This window comes from Uloborus diversus, chromosome 2, assembly GCF_026930045.1.
Source record: "Uloborus diversus isolate 005 chromosome 2, Udiv.v.3.1, whole genome shotgun sequence".
In the NCBI taxonomy this organism is placed as follows: Eukaryota; Metazoa; Arthropoda; class Arachnida; order Araneae; family Uloboridae; genus Uloborus; species Uloborus diversus.
The window spans coordinates 199,569,573-199,589,598 of NC_072732.1; the positions used below are offsets into that span (position 1 = coordinate 199,569,573).

At 34.8% G+C, this 20,026-nt stretch overlaps 1 protein-coding gene across 1 annotated transcript in view; it reads left to right on the plus strand.

Annotated features, from left to right (window-relative positions):
• The window catches only part of LOC129216755 (storkhead-box protein 2-like), a 168,611-nt gene that overhangs the window by 140,806 nt on the left and 7,779 nt on the right, over positions 1-20,026 (plus strand). The window contains exons 3-6 of the mRNA XM_054850972.1: positions 9,782-9,976; positions 11,525-11,782; positions 12,861-13,019; positions 14,781-14,968. Of these exons, the coding sequence (XP_054706947.1) occupies positions 9,782-9,976; positions 11,525-11,782; positions 12,861-13,019; positions 14,781-14,968 (800 nt within the window). The remainder of the gene's footprint in view (positions 1-9,781; positions 9,977-11,524; positions 11,783-12,860; positions 13,020-14,780; positions 14,969-20,026) is intronic.

Here is a 20,026-nt window from a genome sequence, read left to right on the forward strand (position 1 = left end):
TTGGAGTCGGGTCATTTTTTCTCCGGCTCTGCAGCCCTGGTTATAAATTTAGTTTTTCTACTCTTTGTTTACTATTTACTTTGTCTTTCTTCTAATGCTTGTCTTTTTTCTTCAATTTCATTTATTCGTGTAAAAGGTATTCTATTTTTCGGTCGAGCTTAGTAGAGAAGCATTGTTTTAAAAACAATTAAGGTTATACAGTGGGTATGCAAACATAATTGTTAGTCATGGGTTGAAATTACTTACCATGAAGGGCACACATTGAAAAGCACATAGAAAAAATATTAGCACATTGAAAAAAAATGCCTTGTATTAAAGTTAGAAAAACATCCAACAAGGGTCATAAGATACAGATTACTATCCATTTTGTATCTCCATGTAAACAAATGGCGTATATCCCATAATATTAACTTTGTGAAGAAAACTGAACTTCCTTACTAGTAAGAAATTATCAACTGACAATCCGGGTTACTTGAGGTAGTGAGAAACAGAGGAATGTTAAGTGCCGAAAAATAATATTTAAAGACAACCAATTCAAATGGTAAGAGAACCTATCTTCTATTTTGGGACAAAAGATAGTAGAAGCAGTCCTAGTAGGTACTGCTATACAGCGTGTTTTAGTAAAAAAATTCGAAGAAAATCTACCCAGGATTAGAACTTTAAACACGTTTTACTTTTAAAAAATATCAATTTTCATCCCTTTGCTTCCCACAGCTTCAATTGCTGCCCATTGTACTAGTTTAACGTTAATAAAATATAAATTACGAATTACGACCGAAGACTTTTTGTATGTGTGTGAATAAAGAAAGTAAAAAATGTCAGACAGTATGTATGATTCGTCTTCTGTGAAAATATCAAGAGCACGTTTTTCATGAATTGATTACGTAATGCTATCTTTTTCAGTGCTGAAAGATACGAATCAATGGTAATTGAAGTACGTTTCGTGCATTTCTTCCAAACAGGTTGATAAAATGAAAAATCAATTCAAAAATCTCTCCAAAACAGACTCTCTCTCAGTTAATTCTCCTTCATCGAGATTCACGCTCTTAACTCTTGCTACAAAACAGTAATTTCATTTGGTAATCCCACTGTCGGAGATCGGAGAACAGATCACGGTACACAAACCTTGAACAAACTGCTTCATTAGCAAATCATTGGATGATGGATCCTTTGCGCTCTTCGTAATCATTCCACACATTAAATGCCGACTCTTGACCCAAGGCGAGGCTAGTTGCACCTGGTCTAAGAGGCTGGGCGATGATATCTCTGGGAGGATAACGACCACATGCAGCAGGCATGCGATATTGCTAATCACGGTGACTACAGAAGAAACAATGCCCGCATTTGGTGGTCTTTCATCTCACGTGATTTGGACCATTAAAGGGGTGTAAATGGACACTCGCGTTCCCGGATACCCTGAATAAACCAAACGATTTCATGTCTTTTTGCACTTTAATGCAAGGATTAAGATGTTCTTGATATCAAGGTTGTAATCTAATGATAAGCAGCTTTAATTTGGTATTAGTGAAGCCTTTTTCTTAGTAATTTCCATGCGAGGATTTGATGAATTTATTAATTCATGTCTTTCGTTCATGCAATCTCTGGTAGGAACTAGTCTCTGATGAGTGTTCAGGTACAGCTTCGTATTTTGAAGCGTGATGAGTTAAGCAACTATAGGAAGATTAATTAATAAACTAATCAATGCTCTAGGTCCTTATTCCGTCCGTTACTACTTAGTCCGTATATTTTGGTTTGGTTTCGTCTTTAAATTGTTTATTATTTTCCTGTAATGCACGTACTATAATTGATAATTTGTGAGGAAAGTGATTTAAATAAAATTATGCTCTAAGGTGTGTTAAGAAATTTAAAGTACATGACGTATTAATTGACATGAGTCGTTTAAAAAGACAATACTGAATTCTTTAAACAATTTAGGTCTTCTGAAACCCTTTGTTTAAAAATAGTAGTGAAGTTAAACTCAAATCACATGTCACAACAGCAGTTTTCCTACCTAAAATCCATAAAAACTTACCTAGCTGCAAACTTGGTATCCTTTTACCTCACAGATTTTTAACTGATGCTATTATTCTGAAATGATACAGGATTTTAATCATTTCATTAGAGTGCTTGAGATTACAATAATTCCTGGATGATTCCCGTATTTATCAGACTATTAGACTCTCAGTCTTGTACCTGAACCAAGGATTGAAGCCTTTTCATTTGTTGAAAAAGGCTTCGTCCGGAGCTTTGGTTGTCTGACCAAGGGTCGAAACGTCTCAGGCGTAAACAGTTTAATGTATGTTAAAAGTTGGTAATGATACAGTTAAAAAGTGTCCCTAAAACCTCTCCTATAAGCAAGATTTCTCTTTTTTACTTATTACAAATAAAACTACCTCCTCAAACGGCCAAAACTTCTATGAATAGTCATTTTCCTTCATACATTTTTGATCATCAAGTGAACAATGCTGCAATTTCTTCTGGAAGCATTAAAAATTTTTCTCAAACCAAAAATATTTCTCCCTCCTTCTCTGTCCGAATTATGATTATTTATTGATTTTCAAACAACCACAAAGATTTTCTTCTTTTTATGGTGTTTTTAAGTTTAAAATCAAAAGCTTCAACATTGTCATGCGTTCTTATGATTTGTTCAAGAGATATTTATCCTAATATATATAATAGCCAATGATCGAGTAACTCGCGTGTTTCAACAGCGAAACTCGCGCCACCGCATGATAATTTTATAATATATTTTGGTAATGGTTAAGATAAAGGGAAAGGCTTTATTGTGACGAGGCTGAACTGGATCCGGTAACTTAACTGTTTTACTGGTAAGACTGTGTCATTTCAGGGGAAACAAAAAAATGGTCAACATTGAACGCTACCTATTGGAGTTTATGGTTAACCACTGGGGTCAGGGTTACAATTTCAACTATCAAAATACGAGGGCAAATCAAAAAGTCTTTGCGCCTATTTTTTATTCACCAAAAAAGTTTCATACAGGTATTTACAAATATACGTAGTGTACTACGTACCTCATATTTTTTCTCCACATAGTCACCGCACCGGTTCACCGGTCCCATCGCAGCACTATATTAGAGAGCCCCCTGTGGTAAATTCTTCCGGCTGCCTGTGGAACCACAGTCAGACCGCGTACTTGACTTCTTCGTCACATGTGAATCTCTGTCCTGCAAGAAACGTCTTCAGTATAGCAAAAACATGAAAATCACTAGGGCAAGGTCTGGACTGTAATTGCCCCTGTGAATTGCTATGGGCTTTTGTTCGTTTCTCCATACAAAACGAATAACACTTCGCTGCTCATAAATTCTGGACGTCTGAAGAACAACCGTCATCTTAAATGACTGATATCTTCTCTGCTTTTTAGAGCAAAAAGCAGATACGGCTGGTACGGTTCAAGGAACTGTCACTGCTGGAAATGCATATGTTTGATTTGTATTCACAGCCATACTTTGGCAGGGAAAAAATAGGCGTAAAGACTTTTTGATTTGCCCTCGTATCACCAGACAGGCTTCGCTCAAATGTAGAAGCAATTTTCACCCGTCATACCTTGACGGGCGATTTTCTAGTTGTAAAATAATTGTACCTGAAATTGTACCATACACACGAGCTTTACATTAAGTCGATCGCAATTGACCTGTGAACCGTCGGGTCTCTTAGACTGATTGCTTTTACTGATTGTCCAATGCATATATTTTGCATTTTAGTATGTTTTCTTTTAGTACATAGTTTACAAAAATAACCGAAAACACCGGGCATATATCGTTTGTAAATCGGAAATGTAGGGGAGAGTGTTTTACCTTGGGACACTTTTCTAATTTTAAATTTTAACGTCAATTATTTGAATCAAATTTAAAATCTAAAAGTCACATGTAGCTACCCCAACATACTTCTATGCAATATGTTTTTTTTTTTTTTTTAAATTCAGACAGTTTGAAAATAAAATGTTGCATTTTTAAAGTAAAAGTTCCAAACTGTCCAAAAGTACAACATCCTATTGTACCTTGGGACACATTCTGTTTTACTATGGGAAAGTTTTCATGATTCATTAAACAGCAATATACTCAAACCAATTTTGCACTAGGAAACAAAAAAAAAAATAAATAAATAAATAAATCATGGTAGTAAATAAAATCATGAATATTTAATAATGATTTATCATATAACCTTAAGTGTATTTAAAAGACTACATAAGATTACAACATTGTTCCATGTTCTTAAGCATATCTTAATTATTAAGAACCATGCATATGTTGTGCCTTGAAACGTGTCCTAAGGTACAAAATATTTGGCTGTCCCAAGGTACATTTACCACGTAGTTTAAGAAAAACCAAAATAATAGTCAATCTAGATGCACTATCATTATTTTCTCTTAAGCAACTTATTTAAAGTACTTCTCTTTTATAACAAAAAAAAAAAAAGAAATCAGTTGATTAAATTTACAAATACAAAGGCAGAAAATAAAAACAAAAATGAAGAAAATATTTACTTTGGAGTCATGAAATTTTCTTTCTCTCACAAAATCGTCTATTTTACTCATTTGATGCTGATTTTTACTATGGCACCATTTAGTGATGAAGGTTACTATTAGAGATTACAAAATCATGGCTGCTAAAAATAGATTTTCAGAAATTATCAATGGCCCAAGGTACAACATAGAAATATATTTGGGTATTTTAATGTGCCTTTTACATTTTAAAATTGATTCAAATAGTTGACGTTAAAATTTAAAATATGAAAAGTGTCCCAAGGTATAACACTCTCCCCTACACGACTTGAATATGAATTTGCCCAAAAATACTACAACTTAGTTTTTTATGTACTGAACGCATATTTATTAACCCGTGTTTTCATAGTTGAAACGCAATTTAACACTAGTTTGTTCATAGTTTTTTAGATGTCAGGCTTATTTTGCAAATTTCGATAATTTTCTGTAGTGAGTTCGCTTTGTGTTGAAGATTATTCCAGTTTTCGATGAGAAAATAATGTCCATTGTGACTTGCTTTGAAGTTCTACCCGCCCTTCATTGTTTGTAATTGTTACGTTACCCGTGAGAGATTATGGAACGTATTGCATCCAGTAACAGCTGCAGTTTTAATAGAGGCAAGAAGACAACATTTTACACTTCCTGTGTCGTGTTCCTGAATTTCTATTAGTGTTAACTCCAATAAAAGGCTCACATATTGTGAATAAATTACCAGACACAGCTCCTGATGGAACTACCCTTCCTCCATGTTATGATTTCTCAAGAAGGATTAAAGAGTCAAGGTCACACACAACTGCCGTACAATCTTCCTTTCGCAACAATCAAAATATGCGGAAGCTTGCGAAATACCTGTGCTCTTTGATTTGAAGAACATTAGTACCATTGTCCGGCAAGCACTAAAATAAGCTCATCCACATGGCATGTTATTGAGTTAATAGTGCTGCGTTACTTAGTTGCCTTTCGGACAATAAAGACATATATTGTGTCTTAAGAGTGGGTGAACTTCATTTTCTGTCCATCACGGTTGCTCCTCGCGGAAATCGCAACTTCATTGTTGCTCAGCAGCGATGGGGTGTGCTCGGGAATGTTCCTAGTCACTCAGTAAAGCTGGTCACGAATCTTGTGTCACTTTTCGAGTGCTTTTTCCATCTTGAATCGCTTCTGAGGTGGCAATAAACCTGGCGGAAGTTGAACTTCAGAGAGTGACGTGCGAATTGCTTTGTTTTGATATCGGCTTTTTTGAAAATCGTTCCTGTACTTCAGGACACCGCAAACAAACTGGTCCTGAACTAAGTCCTCAGTTTCACCGAGATTTATAGTTTACTCATGTTGATGAAAAACAGAATAATGGTCGTCTATATTAATTGATACTGGGATTGATGTTGATTGACAGTGAAATGCAACTTTTTTTTCCCACCTGTTTTGGAACTTCATGAACTCCAATTAATTAGGAAGAAAAACATTTTTTTTTTCAACTAAACCAGAACATTCAGGAAAATAATTGAAATGTATGCTATGTCTCTCATATATAACATACGCTATAGATGTTGCATACACTGGTTTACAGCATATACTGGTTAGATATAGTAGATAAACCAATATATACTATATACTGATTATAGTATATACTGGTTTATTGCATATACTGGTTTTGAACCAGTATCAAACAAGTATCTCTGAATATTAATTAATGTTTTCAAACGCAGTTACAGTAACAAGTAATAATAAACTTAACAAAGATTTTATTGATTCATTTTGTAAGTTATTATCGTCAGTCGTCGGTACTGCGTACTGTTGTGCTAAGCACGAAAGTCGTACCTGCACTTTTAATCAAAATTGGATTATTGTCACGAGCTGGTTCTTCATAACATATTTTACCGATATACAATATTTTACTACCATTTGTAATTGAGAATTAAAAAAAAACTATGAAAAAGTGGAATTGTAATAAAATATATGGAGGCATTAAATTTTAAAAAGCAGTTTCTCATTTTTAGCTCAGCTGCAGATACGACTTTTGGGCTTAGCACGGCTGTACAGTAGCTTCTCGTAATTGGAATAATCGAGTTACTTAGGATTTAATTTAGTTTAGTAAAAATGCAAATAAACGGGGGGGGGACACAGATTTGCTAACCTTTATGTTTACAAACATGAATAGATTTTATTTCGTTTGCTGATGTTTCATCGATTGAATAATAAAGTACTGCACACAAAAAAATCGTAGAACTACATACGACAGAAACTCGTACCACCAGAATAAAGCATAATAAAATTGACACCATTTTACTTAAATATATATTTGTCATTCTTCCCCCTCGTTGGGTGAACATCACTTAAAAATACACCCACAAAACCCCTTCACAACAATCCTTCAGGGAAGTAGTTCCACCAAGACTTTTAATGACATCCCAGTGATTTGTTGAAGACCCGTCCGCTGACCCTAATTGTTGCTTCTTAGATATGTATCTCGTGATCTTTTTTTACAGCTCTTTGTTTATATGAGATCGCGTGAAGTCGTTTGAGATCAACCACTTTCGCAAATTAGTCAATTTGTAACAAGAAGCCATTGTGAAATATTAAGCGTATTTAAATAGTCGCTCATTAAGAGCTGAAAATAGCTTAGTGTTACTTTGTAAAAGTCACTTTTCTCAAATTGGAAGATATTTTTTTCTTTGCTTGTGATTTCTAGTGTTCTAGCTTGACAAACTAACAATCATCCTGTTTTGAAAGGTTTCGTCAATACTATAGAAATTGGGTCCTTTTAATTTGAAAATAGTAATTTCGTCTTTTAATTAGGTAAATATGCATTTGATAAGCATTTTTTCTGAGGGCAGAAACATAATTGTAGTTTTAACAATAAGAATTTTCAATTTAATTCTTTAGTGTTTAGCAAGGTCTTTAATTATATTCGATCAACCATTAACACTGCTTGAAGTCTGTTACTTTAAATATCAAAGAATGTGTGCTACATAATACGGAGATACCATATTGAATAGTAGCATACTGTGGAGAGAAAGGAAAGAGAAGCTGCTGTCTAGCAAGAAAAATTTTCAAATTTACTCAACCCTTTCCCTTTGTTTTTATTTGTCTAATTAATAACTCAACTTGTTACTAAGTTGTTACTTTAGATGTACTGTTGTTTGCCTACATGTTTGCCTACTAACCCTTTGCTGCCTTGGGACTGCCTCGGCAGTCCCGAAGCAGCGAAGGGTTAGTTTTACGATTAAAAAAAAAAAGCAAATATGTGACAAAAACTTCAACGAGTACTAAGTGAATGAACAAGTGGTTCTACGCGTGATTTTAGAATAACTTAAAACTAGTTTTGGGGTACTTTCCGTTTTTTTCTGCAGAAAAAAGCATAAAAGTAACTCCCCTAAATGTCAAAACGTAATGTGTTTTTTTCCCCCTCTCTATTGCAGAGAATTTTGATCTTTTTACTACACGAGCTGTAATAAATTTTTAAGAAAAAAGCATTGATTTTTTTTTTTTTTTTTTTTTTAAGGAAAACGTTGTTTTACAATATGAATGATTGTTAGAAAATGTCAAGCAATATTAACCATAAATACGAAAGTATGAAAAATTCTATAAATACTCTGAGAAATTCTATCAATATATCTAACTTGAATTTTTAATAAAATTTCCATTGTATTATTAAAGTATTTATATCATTGCATTATAAATGTTTTTTTGTATTCGTTGCATCAGTAATTATTATTAAAGTAAAAAATGAATAAATAAATGAAATTAATGGAAAAGTTTGCAATTTTTCTACGACAAAAGTTCACAATATTTATATTTTTATATTTCTTTAAATGGAATACATTATAAATGTTATAAAGGAGTGACCAAATCAGTGAACTATTTTAGCAGTGTCTTAAACAAGCTTTATTAATTTTATGCTTTTAATTTGATGTACTGTTCCATTACAAGTATCGAGTATTTTTACTACTTATATTTGCAAAATACTAAAACTAAAAAAAAATTATTTCAATGAGATATCCCCTTCCCCTGTCTTTTATATCCTGCACTTTCGAGACACAAAATTACAAGTGTTGAAAATTGTTTTTCTAGTTTCTTTGAAACATTGTCCTTTAAGGAATGCATTTTTTTGTCGTGTTGAAATAAACAGAAACACACGGAGCGAAGAAAAAGTCATGGTTTGTGCAAAAGTTGAGTCATTTCGCCATTGTATTTTTTTTTTTTTTTGCTTTTTTAATAAATTTTTAAGTAAATAAATTGTTCTACGCTGTGCAACGTGCGTCTGTAAAGAAATGAATGAAATCTGCTATATGTAGCGCCATCTATCGTCTTTAGTAGAAATACATTATCTTTAAAAAATTTGTAAGCAACGCATAAAAAAAGGTCTTTCTTACTTATCTCCGAACAAATTCAACTTCGTTACTAAGGTTCTATTCTGGGGGTCAACCTCCCTGAGAGATCTTGGTTTTAACATTATTTCCAATCATAATACAGTAGCACATACACATCTAAAAACTTTTTTAACCAAAAAAAAAAAAAACGCCACAAAAATTGAATTCTTGCTGCACTTGAAAATTAATCCATTACTATTATTTTAATTTGGTAATGTTTTATTCTAATTTATTTCGTATACATTTTTATGAAATTATCACAATTCCGCAGTATTAACCTTCTGGAAGAGAGCGGGGGATCATAACAGTCCTTACACAATAAACTTTCGTATTAGGATTTTAAATACTATGTGTTAAGTATAATGGTGTTAACAGTCCCACCCCCTCCCCCTTGCTGAGTCCGCGACTGAATTATATCTTGGACCACAGAGCGGAAATAAAAAAAAAAGTCCTTTATCTTGTATTTTTTGAACAGTTCGTGAAATTCTGAGATGAGTCGCATGATTTTGTGATGTTACTTGAAAAATATGCTACGCAACGTTTTTTCAGAAAAAAAAATGTGTTTCTTGTTCCCCATATCTAGTAAGAAATCTAAAACTATGTCCGAGACAGCATTCATAATCTAGATAGCACGTGTTAAGTTTAAGCGTTTCATAAACGTTTTAAAGTGGTTTTCAAAACGTTGCCAACCGTTTTAAAACTTTTTAAAGCGAAGTACTACGTGGGAAATTTCATTCAAATAAAATCAAAACCTTTGATATTTAGCTCAATTGATGAAATATTCTCAACACACAAATTCGACTGAAACCTTGTACTATTTCTATCTACAATCTTTTAAAGAGAAAAAAACATGTCAAATGAGACGAGTGTAATCTCTTCAGTAGAATAATAAGGCCATTTTTATCAACAGGGGACTTAGATCCAGTGACAATGAATCTGGTTGCCCAAACTCAGTTTGCTCCGTTGCCAGAAGCGTTGTGCAAAGTTGTGTATGACTTGACTTCTGAAGGCATAACTGCATCCATGTCAGTCATTAGTAAGAGACTGAAGACATCTTTTCCAGAAATAATGGTTCCTTCGGATGACATCTTGTACAAAACTCTTGGTAAGTTGACAATACATTGCTATGTTCTTGATTGTATGAATGAAATTCTTGAACTAAAATTTGTTCATGAATGTCCCGCTCGCTCTCGTCGAAATCATGAGCGGGGTTTTCTCTCATATTTATTGTGCCAGTGATATTTCCGTGCTAGAACACACAAAGTTCAAGCTTTAAAAAAATTCTTAAAGTGAAAACTAACTACAAATATTGTTAAAGTACCTTTATTTATATACAGTTGGCTTTATGTTTAACGACGCTCTATTTAACGACAGCTTTTCACGGCTCCAGATGGTCCACTTTAGTTTTTTCTATTTAAGGACGATTTATACTTAAGGACGATTTTTTATGGTCCCTTGAAAGTCGTAAAAGAGAGCCAACTTTAATTCTTTTGAATAAAAAAATGGTATTTTTCTGGTCGTTTTCTTGAAATCAGTAACACCATTGAGAGTTAAATAACTTTCCGACAATGTTTCGTACGTTTTAACATATGTAAGCAATAATATTTTTCAAGGCTTATTTTTCTTTTTGACTCTGAATACCCTTTGGATCAAAAATAATCCCCGATTTTCCCCCAATTTCTTGTCAGGAAACTCTTCCCCTTTATTTTGATTTAAAATATTGAAGACTGAAATATGGTCCTCGTACCTTGGAAATGTTTTTCATTATTTTTTACTAAAAGGAATGTTCTGCCCGGTATATTATAGTATCATAAGGTGGCGTCAAGAAACACAATTTGTTTTATTATTTCTTTTTCATGAAATTGATGATTCTAAAATAGGGGGATCCAGCGTTTCTTGGGATTTTTTTTTTCAATTTTAAGTTTTTAATTTGTCTACAAAAAAATTATGTATTTTTACAGCAATGTTTTTCAAGAAAACGGAAAAAAACAACAGCTTCTTATTGGAGCCTAGTTGTATTGGATGAAACAGAAAAACCACGTTATAGGAGATTTACTGATTCTACTATTTGTGTTCCACCATACTGCAATGGACTACATATTTAAACTTATATTGCGTCGTTTTGAAAATTCTCCATACAAATACGCTGCATTGCGTCTTTCAGAAGATGTTCCAAAATCAACACCATATTTTAAACGTTTCATGACGAACGATATATTTTGTTATTTTTTGTAGAGAATGGCAACTTAACATAAATACCAATACTACAGTAGTACCAGTACTACAGTAGTAGTTTGAAGTATAACATCAAACTCTGAAAGATGCATCGTTTAGTAAAGATTAATTTTTCGAAGGCGCTTTTCCAACTTGTTCCTTATCAAATGTTTCCACAATATTTTCAATCTTTTTTTTTTTTTTTTGGCATTCTTGCAAAAGGCGATCAACTACTGAAATTATCTAGTTACTCAACAGATGGCGCTACTTGCACGACATGCATAAAGAACAATTGATTTCAGTTGTGCCATCTATTGAGTAGCTCGACAACTACAGTGGTAGATCGCCTATCGTTGGAAGAATACCCTTTTTTTTTATTCAATTTGCTTGATCAAGCAGTATGTTTTTGGTTTTCATTGTGTACTTTATAACTTTTCAGGGACTTTGATCCGAGAACGGAAGTTGTACCACACTGGATCAGGTTATTCCGTCGTCACACCGGACACTTTTCGATTGCTAGCGATGTCTCCTCCCTTGGAACGGCAAATGCTCCTCACCAACGAAGAAGCCATCGTTCGATTGCACGGTGCGGCCTACGCAGACGACGACGGCAGAGCTGCTTGTACTCAGACGCAGCAGCAAGACATGCTCACAGCCTGGTCTTCGGCAGAAAGAATCCTTGAGCCGAGAAAGCAAGGTAACTACTGGAATTACTTGTAGCATGTAAAGCTTTAATTGTTGATTCCGATCTAGTTATACAGGGTGCTCGAGAAAGACTTCCCCTGCTTTGAAATCACATAACAGCAAAACCCGGTGAGATAGGAAGGTGAAACAAGTTATAAGTTGCATCAGCGCTCTGGAATTTTTTTCATACATTGGTGTATATCTTGAATAACATTAAAATAAAGTTTGAGTGTTCCAGAAACATACTGTTTTTTAAAAATATTTTTTGGTTCATTCACGGACGTAGCTTATGAGTAATGCCCGTTACATGCAAAACATTTATATAAATATTGTTTATAGAATCTTCAACAGTTATACAGAAGTAAAGTCCTTCACTGGTGGTCCATATAACATATTTGGTATCTAGGGCAATTTATGCAACAATGGATACGTCTGTTACCCTTAAGAAGAAGATGCATCTGTTACTAGGGAATTTTGATCAACATCAGAGTTTCAATAGATTTTTTAGTAGTAGTACAGCAGTTTTTTTAACAGTGCAGTATGTCCTTGGAGATGAAATTCTTCTCACTATAAAAGCTCTCCTAAAGCTGCAGTATAAGATTAGTTCAATACGAAATCAATGGTGTAAAACAATGGTACTCAACCCTTTTTTTATCTGAGGGCCGCACCTCATACAAAGATGAATCTCGCGGCCAGAACACGACGTTTAAAGCTAAAATGTAGTTAATTTTTTTAATAGATAAGATGAGAAAATGCGGAAAAGAGCAAAGAAAATTACAAACCAAAAACTGTCATTATTATTACCTTGTGTTTATTTTATTGATACGACTTTTCCATCTGTTTTATAGAAACAAATTTCTAATATTGACCTTCAAATTTGCAACAAACAGACGTAATATCGAGAAAAGTATGTTGTTTTGGATGGTTCCAGAATGTATTTTTTTGATTCCTAACACTGAACATAAAAACAGGGCACTTGGATCGTCTTCGTGGGACATCTGGCCCACGGGTCGTTGGTTGGGCACCACTTGGGTAGGGTGTAGCTGACCAATCATGATGTTTTTTTTTTCCTTTTACAGGACATTCTTTAGGAAAGTTGAAACGATGCCATTCGTTAAAACTTCTAAGAAGTCGTGATAAAGAGAAATTGTCCAGAAGCAATTCTTTTAAATCAACAGGTACAAGTCCAGGACCAAATGGAACGTTTAGTGAAGGAAAGACTGATGTTGAGAATGTTGATCCAACGAAAAGTAAGCAAATTGAATTTTCATGTGAATATTTCTTGCAGTAAAATAAAGCACCGTTTTCATTCTTTTTGATAAGTGACTCACATATTTTTTTGATTTAAAGCGCCTTTTGGAACAAGGATTTCTCCTTGGCTAACCTAAAACCGTGTGTCTGAGAATGAACTGTCGTTCTTATTGTAGTCGCTCAAACCCGAAAGCCATAGCAAATGATGTTTTCTGCTGATCCTTGTTTCTGACACCGATTTGATTGATTTTTTGAGCAATTACGATTGTTTATTGCTTTCATTTGACTGTTTTGATATCCTATCATTTTATTTTCCCACCGCCACCCTCTGCAGCATCACCGTCGACCGGCTCCTCACGATGCTGCTCCTATAGCGAAAACCGTCTCCAGGTTGTATCCATATCCTACATACACAACTACACATACACACACACAAACACACACACATACACCTACACACACAAACACATACACACAACTACCCACACATTCATGCCTGCACACAGACACATATGCCTACACACACATGCACATACCCCCCCCACACACACATTCATACACACAACTACCCACACACTTATGTCTGCACACAGACACAAATACACACACTCGTGATTACGAAAAACATAATTTAAATTCAAGATTTCAAAATTATTATTATTATTTATTTATTTTTTTTTTTTTTTGGTGTATATATTATAAATGATATGAGTGTAACAGCTATGGCTGCTCAGATCTGACTGCATTCTCATCCAGATGCTGTGAAAGGTTTAATTTTTTTTCGAATAAAAGCACCGAATTTATGGCAATATAAGTTGCGATTTCCCGCATTTGAAGGCAAAAAATATTCTTAAATTTTCGAGCTCCGTTATTCACAGCAAAAGTAGTAATTTCTCTGCGTTTATACAACCCCACTGGATGCCGAAACTGGATGCCAGGCTGGTTGTCAAAGAATTGCAAGCTATCGGAATCAAACTTAGATCAAGTAAAATACGCAATAACGACGTATCCCAGCACAAATTGCAGATTGCTGCAGACGCGTGTTTCGGGGTTAGAAGGAACCCCTTCCCAATGCAAATAAATGAGCTTATGGATGAAAATACATAACTTAGTTTATCAATTTCTCTTTTTCACTGAATTCTTATTTTCCTCAGACCCAAGACCAATTTTGAATGATAAAATTAAAAAGAAATTGTATAAGGAAAGAGAAAATGATAGTTGATGTCGCCAAAATAGGACATAGTTAGCTTCCAAAAGCAATGAATCCATTATGTGCGCCGCTCTGCAATTTTACTAAATCTGAATTTGACTCAAATTTCTGCAAATGCAGTCAACACTCCATAACTCGAAGTCTTTAGTTCGAGTAATGGGAAGTTCCCAATGCCTTCTCAAGAGCTTGGGATCCAATAAAACTACAAGATAAATTAATATTTGAGTAATAAGGCTTCGAGATATCAGGAGTTGACTGTACTGATTTGTGAAAACAATATATCTATTCAACTGAAAAGATTTTATTTTATATGACTTCATCTTATTGTTGAAAGTTGACTGCAGATGCAGTCAACTCTCGATAACCCTCAAGTCTGTAGTTCGAGTAATGGGAAGATCCCAAAACTTTCTCAAGAGTTTGAATCCCAATAAAACTACAATATAAAGAAATAATCGAGTAATAAGGCTTCGAGTTATCGAGAGGTCAATGTTCTTATTTGTAAAAAAAATTATATTTTTTGTGTCGTGTAAAATAGTGATTGTTATTTCAGAAGAGAAATCGCCATCGATGTTTAGCAAACTATTCCGGCGCGGGCGTTCGAGTCGAGTCAAATCAAAAACAACTACGTCATCGACGACTCAATTCCCACCCCGGGACTGGGGCGATCCCGATTATGTCCACTTCAATTCCAGAGCTACTCAAACACTTGAAAAAAATGAAGGAGAGCGAAGGATAAAAGTAAGTAGATTTTTTGAATGGCATTGTCTGTGCTTGATACAGGTGACCTCATGCGCAGAAGTGCCGTTTTTTGAATGCCTCATATACAACTCTAGTTTAACTTAATTTTAATTAAGTACAATTGGAACCTCAAAGTCCGGGTGGTTGAATCACGTGATTCGTATGTCTGATGTTGCAAGCTCGATTCCCACCAGTGCACAGAGTGTTCTGTCCTCTCTCTCTTTGAATGCAAATATTTCTCGTATATGGTGTCTTCTTTAAAGTCCATCATCCTTATGAGGCGATTACACCTCTCTTTCTCACAGATGTGAGGCACAACAACAGCAATTAAATAATTGGTACTTTTCCGTTGGAAGGTGCTAAAGCTTGACTATGGAGAGATGGCGGATGATTTTGTAGCAGAAACAGCATTTGTATCATTTTTGTAATAATTTGTTTGTCATTATTCTGCAATATTGGATAAGCGAGAGCGCGCCTCTCACTAAGCTTACTCTCGGCACTGTCTCGCTGATTCTAATTATTAAAAATGATGCAAATAATGTTTCCCCTTCAAGGTCATCCGCCATATCTCCGTGGTCAAGCTTTGCTCTTGGTTTGCGACTTATTCGTTTTCTACCTTAGCGACAATAAAAAAACTAAACTGCTTTTAGCCATTGATGATTCCTAAAAGTAAATAGCAACTCTAGAATTACGAAATTAAAGTTCTTGATTGTCGCCAACTACGAAATTTTTAATTTGTAACAGCTATAAATAAATTAATATAGCCAAAAATTTAAAAACAAAAAATGCGACAAGTGGAAGTTACGTACTTTTAACGAAGAAGTACAAAATAATTTCTTGAGGCGGGAAAATGGTTATAAAAATGGAGTTTTCTCGGTATCCTGTGTATATAAATAATAATTCTATAATTGCGCAACTTCTCAATTGGATTCTTCTCTTGCGCAATTGGAGTGATATTGAATCTTCAGTTATCACTCGAAAAATAAAACTATAGGGTGGAATTCATATCGTCCTTGCGTCTTCACCTGCGTCAGTACTTCCCTTTAACGAAACCAAAACTCGCGACAGATATTTGCTCCCAGCCACCTGTTGCTTCTCAGCTATTTTTTATTGCACAATTCGAAGTGATCGTAATAGCAATTGTTCTTTCTGGAACCTGCCGAATTTGTGACGCAAATTATTTCTTTATTTCCTTCAAATTAGCTTTAAACAGGTAATGCAAATGCAATAAAACCTCTTTAATAAGTCTCTTCTCTCTCTCTCCTCATTCTCTGTATATATATATACAGTCGAGTCCCGACTTACGCGAGGGATGCGTTCCAAGATCCCTCGCGTAAGTCAAAATTTCGCATTTTGGAAAAGAGTACGTGTAAAAACTTTTATTATCGTACTCAATTGTTTAGACACATGTAAACACAACCTCAAACTGTTTTAACCCATTTCTTTATGATACATTACCGTTTATTACATAAAAAAACTGGATTTTATTTTTATTTATTTATTTTTTATAAAAAAGCTGTTTTATTCAACATAAAATACTGCTACAATGCACAAAATGAAAGAAAAATGGAAAATAGAGAAAGAAAATAAATCAGTACGGTACGTACAGTATGTAACAACAGTAAAATAATATAGTTGTACAGTAAAGTAGTTCCAGTAATGATAATTTAAAAAAATGAAGATGATGATGATTTATGCTGTGTGATCAAACCGTTTTTCTAATATATTTTTAAATACAGTTTCTTCGCTATTTTTTCAATAACGTTTCCATCTTTGGTAACACCCCTTTTCCTGTTTTTTACACAATACAAGATGAGCTTATATTTTCATAATTTTTGCATTTGACATGACGCTATCGGTGAACTCTACGGATTTCCTTTTCTTGACTTTCAATTGTGCGTATGGAACACTCACTCATACCTAATTAGCGTGCTGTCTTCGACACATTCTTTAGTTTTTCAAGCCCAGAGCTTTGCTTTAATTTTGTCGGAAACTTTCTCGTTGTTCTTCTATCTTTACAAACTTTAGAAGAAACAGCGCTCCTAGGTGTTATTATACTTTATCAACATTCTCATTTAGAATTTTTAAAAAATAAATGAAAATGAGGAGTAGATATTTGTATGTAGTAACAGAGCAATGTTCAGACTGGTACGGTGTGGGAACTTCTGCTCTCAGTGAAGCAAAAGGAATGAATGCTCATTCACGACAAAAAAAATACTTTTAGTGGCCAATAACAAAAGCGATACTTACACACAGCGATTCTCTTCCGAAAATTGTCTTGTTGCGAGCGGAAAATTCGCGTTAGGTCTAAAATTCTTTACTGGTGAAAAAATCGCGTTATAACCATTTCGCGTAAGTTGGTGTATATATATATATATATATATATATATATATATATATATATATATATATACTGGTGTGCAAAAATTAAGGACGAAGTCGAAAAATTAGCATATCAGCTGAACGAAGAGGCAGAGCGGACAGAAAGACCAATCAGGAGATTAAGTAAGGTGATGTACGGTAGCACATGCGCAGATATGCAGGCAGACGTAATGGGGGAGTGTCTGAGTAGTATAAAGTATGTTGTCGGTGTAAGATCAGTATTTCTGACAAAGAGATTGCACGCCGTATAACAGTTAGAATCACACAGAGTTGCTGCCTCAGCGAGAAATGGCGAATAATCAATCTGTCAGACGACATCTGGATTCTTTTACCCGAGGTCGAATCATTGGGAAGTTGGAGGAAGGCCGCAGTGTGACAAGTGTGGCTGCAGAGTTCGGAATTGCTCACAGCATCGTTTCACGACTTTGGAGACAATTTCAAACTACAGGAACAGCTATCCGGGGGTTCAGTAGTGGTCGTCCACTAGGAACCACACCCGCAGATGACCGGTATATTGTCTTACAGGCCAGAAGAAACAGGCGGCAGACAGCGGGAGAAATCGCTAGACACATGACACAGGCGACTGGACGACCGACATCGCGTTTTACCGTGGCCAGAAGACTGCACGGTGATGGTCTGTTTACACGACGCCCTATACGGTGTGTACCTCTAACGCCTGCCCATCGGAGAAAGCGTTCTCGGTGGTGCCGGGAACACCGGAATTGGAGAGACAATGAATGGGGACGAGTACTCTTTACAGATGAGAGCAGATTCAGTCTGAGTAGCGATTCTTATCGCATACTCATCTGGAGAGAGCGGGGAAGCCGCAATCATCTCTCGAACATCATTGAAAGGGACAAGTATGGAAGTTGCGGTGTTCTCGTTTGGGGAGGCATCATGCTTGGTAGTCGTACAGACCTTCACATCTTCGACGCATGTTCAGTCAACGGGACCCGTTATTGTAACGAGATTCTTCTTCCATATGTGCGTCTTTTTGGAGGCCCTATGGGTCCGCAGTTCCTTTTCATAGACGACAATGCACCATGTCATCGCACAGTAGCTGCCGAACAGCTCTTAGAGAGTGAGGATATTGAACGTATGGATTGGCCGGCACGATCTCCGGATCTCAATCCCATCGAGCATGTATGGGATTTTCTAGGCAGACGCTTGGCAGCTCGTACCTTACCACCAGTAACGATTCGGGATGTTCGACTCGCGCTGCAAGACGAATGGGCAGCAATGCCTCAACAACTCATTGACACTCTCATTCTCAGCATGGGCAGACCCTGTGAAACCTGCCTAGCAGTCGGGGGAGATCATATCCCCTGCTAAAGACCGGATGTTTCTACCTGGACACCCATCACAGGGATGTTTCGGTCTTCAGTCGCATTGCTCTCCATGCTACTTTTTCAATAAAGCTTTTTTTTATCCCTCTGATTTTTCTTTTAGTAAGTGTTGCTTACATTACACATGTACTTACGTATTGGGGATCTTACTGTATTAAATGTGTTCATTTGGAAAGCTTTTGTACAAAGTTATATTGAAAAAACCGTCTCGTCCTTAATTTTTGCACACCAGTGTATATATATATATATATATATATATATATATATATATATATATATATATATATATATATATATATATAATAAGAATAAACATTCAAAATAAATTGGAAAATGCAAAAAGCAAGAACTAAGAAACAATACCAAAAATAAAAAAAGATGAACCAGGACGAAAGTATCGGTCCCTGGTTCACCTTTTTTCATTTGGGGAGGGTAGCAAGTTATTGGGACCTTCCCTCTTGCTAAACAGAAAGGGCCTGTGAACTTAGGGAATGATCCTCCCCCTTGAGAAAGTATCGGTCCCTGGTTCACTTTTTCATTTTGGTGTTGTTTCTGAGTTCTTGCTTTTAGCATTTTCCAATTTATTTTGAATGTTTATTCATGAATATGTTTGTACTGTTTTTGTTTCTAGCAGCTTTGCGCTGGCATTACAGTACACTTTAGTATTTTTTCTTACATTTTTCTTTCAATGTCTTTGAATTTATATTTAAATGTGTTTTTAAAATGTCTAATGTTGTATATATATATATATATATATATATATATATATATATATATATATATATATATATATATATATATATATATATATATATATATATATATATATATATATATATATATATATATATATATATATATAACATGAGATACCTTCCAAATAGAAATTCAAATAAAATTGTAAGCATAAACACAAAAGTGCACTTTATTGTCAGCGCAAAGACGCTAGAAACAAAAACAGTACAAACATATTTTAGAAAAAAAACAAGCAATAGGAAATGCAAGAATACAAAAACTACACCATATAAAGAGTAGCATATTTTTGGGATCTTCCCTCGTGCTAAATAGAAATGGCCTTGTGAATTAAGGGATTTATCTTCCCACTGACGACGTATCAATCCCTTGTTCACGTTATGTGAACTCTGATATTTGCATTCTGTGATTATTTTTTTTTAATTAATCGTAATTTTAGATATTTTGATTTTTAATGATAATCTTGGTTGGCGTGTGGTATAGTGTGTGTGGGTGTGCATCAACGCTTACAAATAGTAAATATAATGTTTTCAAGCTAATTTGTTGTGTTGTCTCACCATTCTTTTTTTTTTTTTTT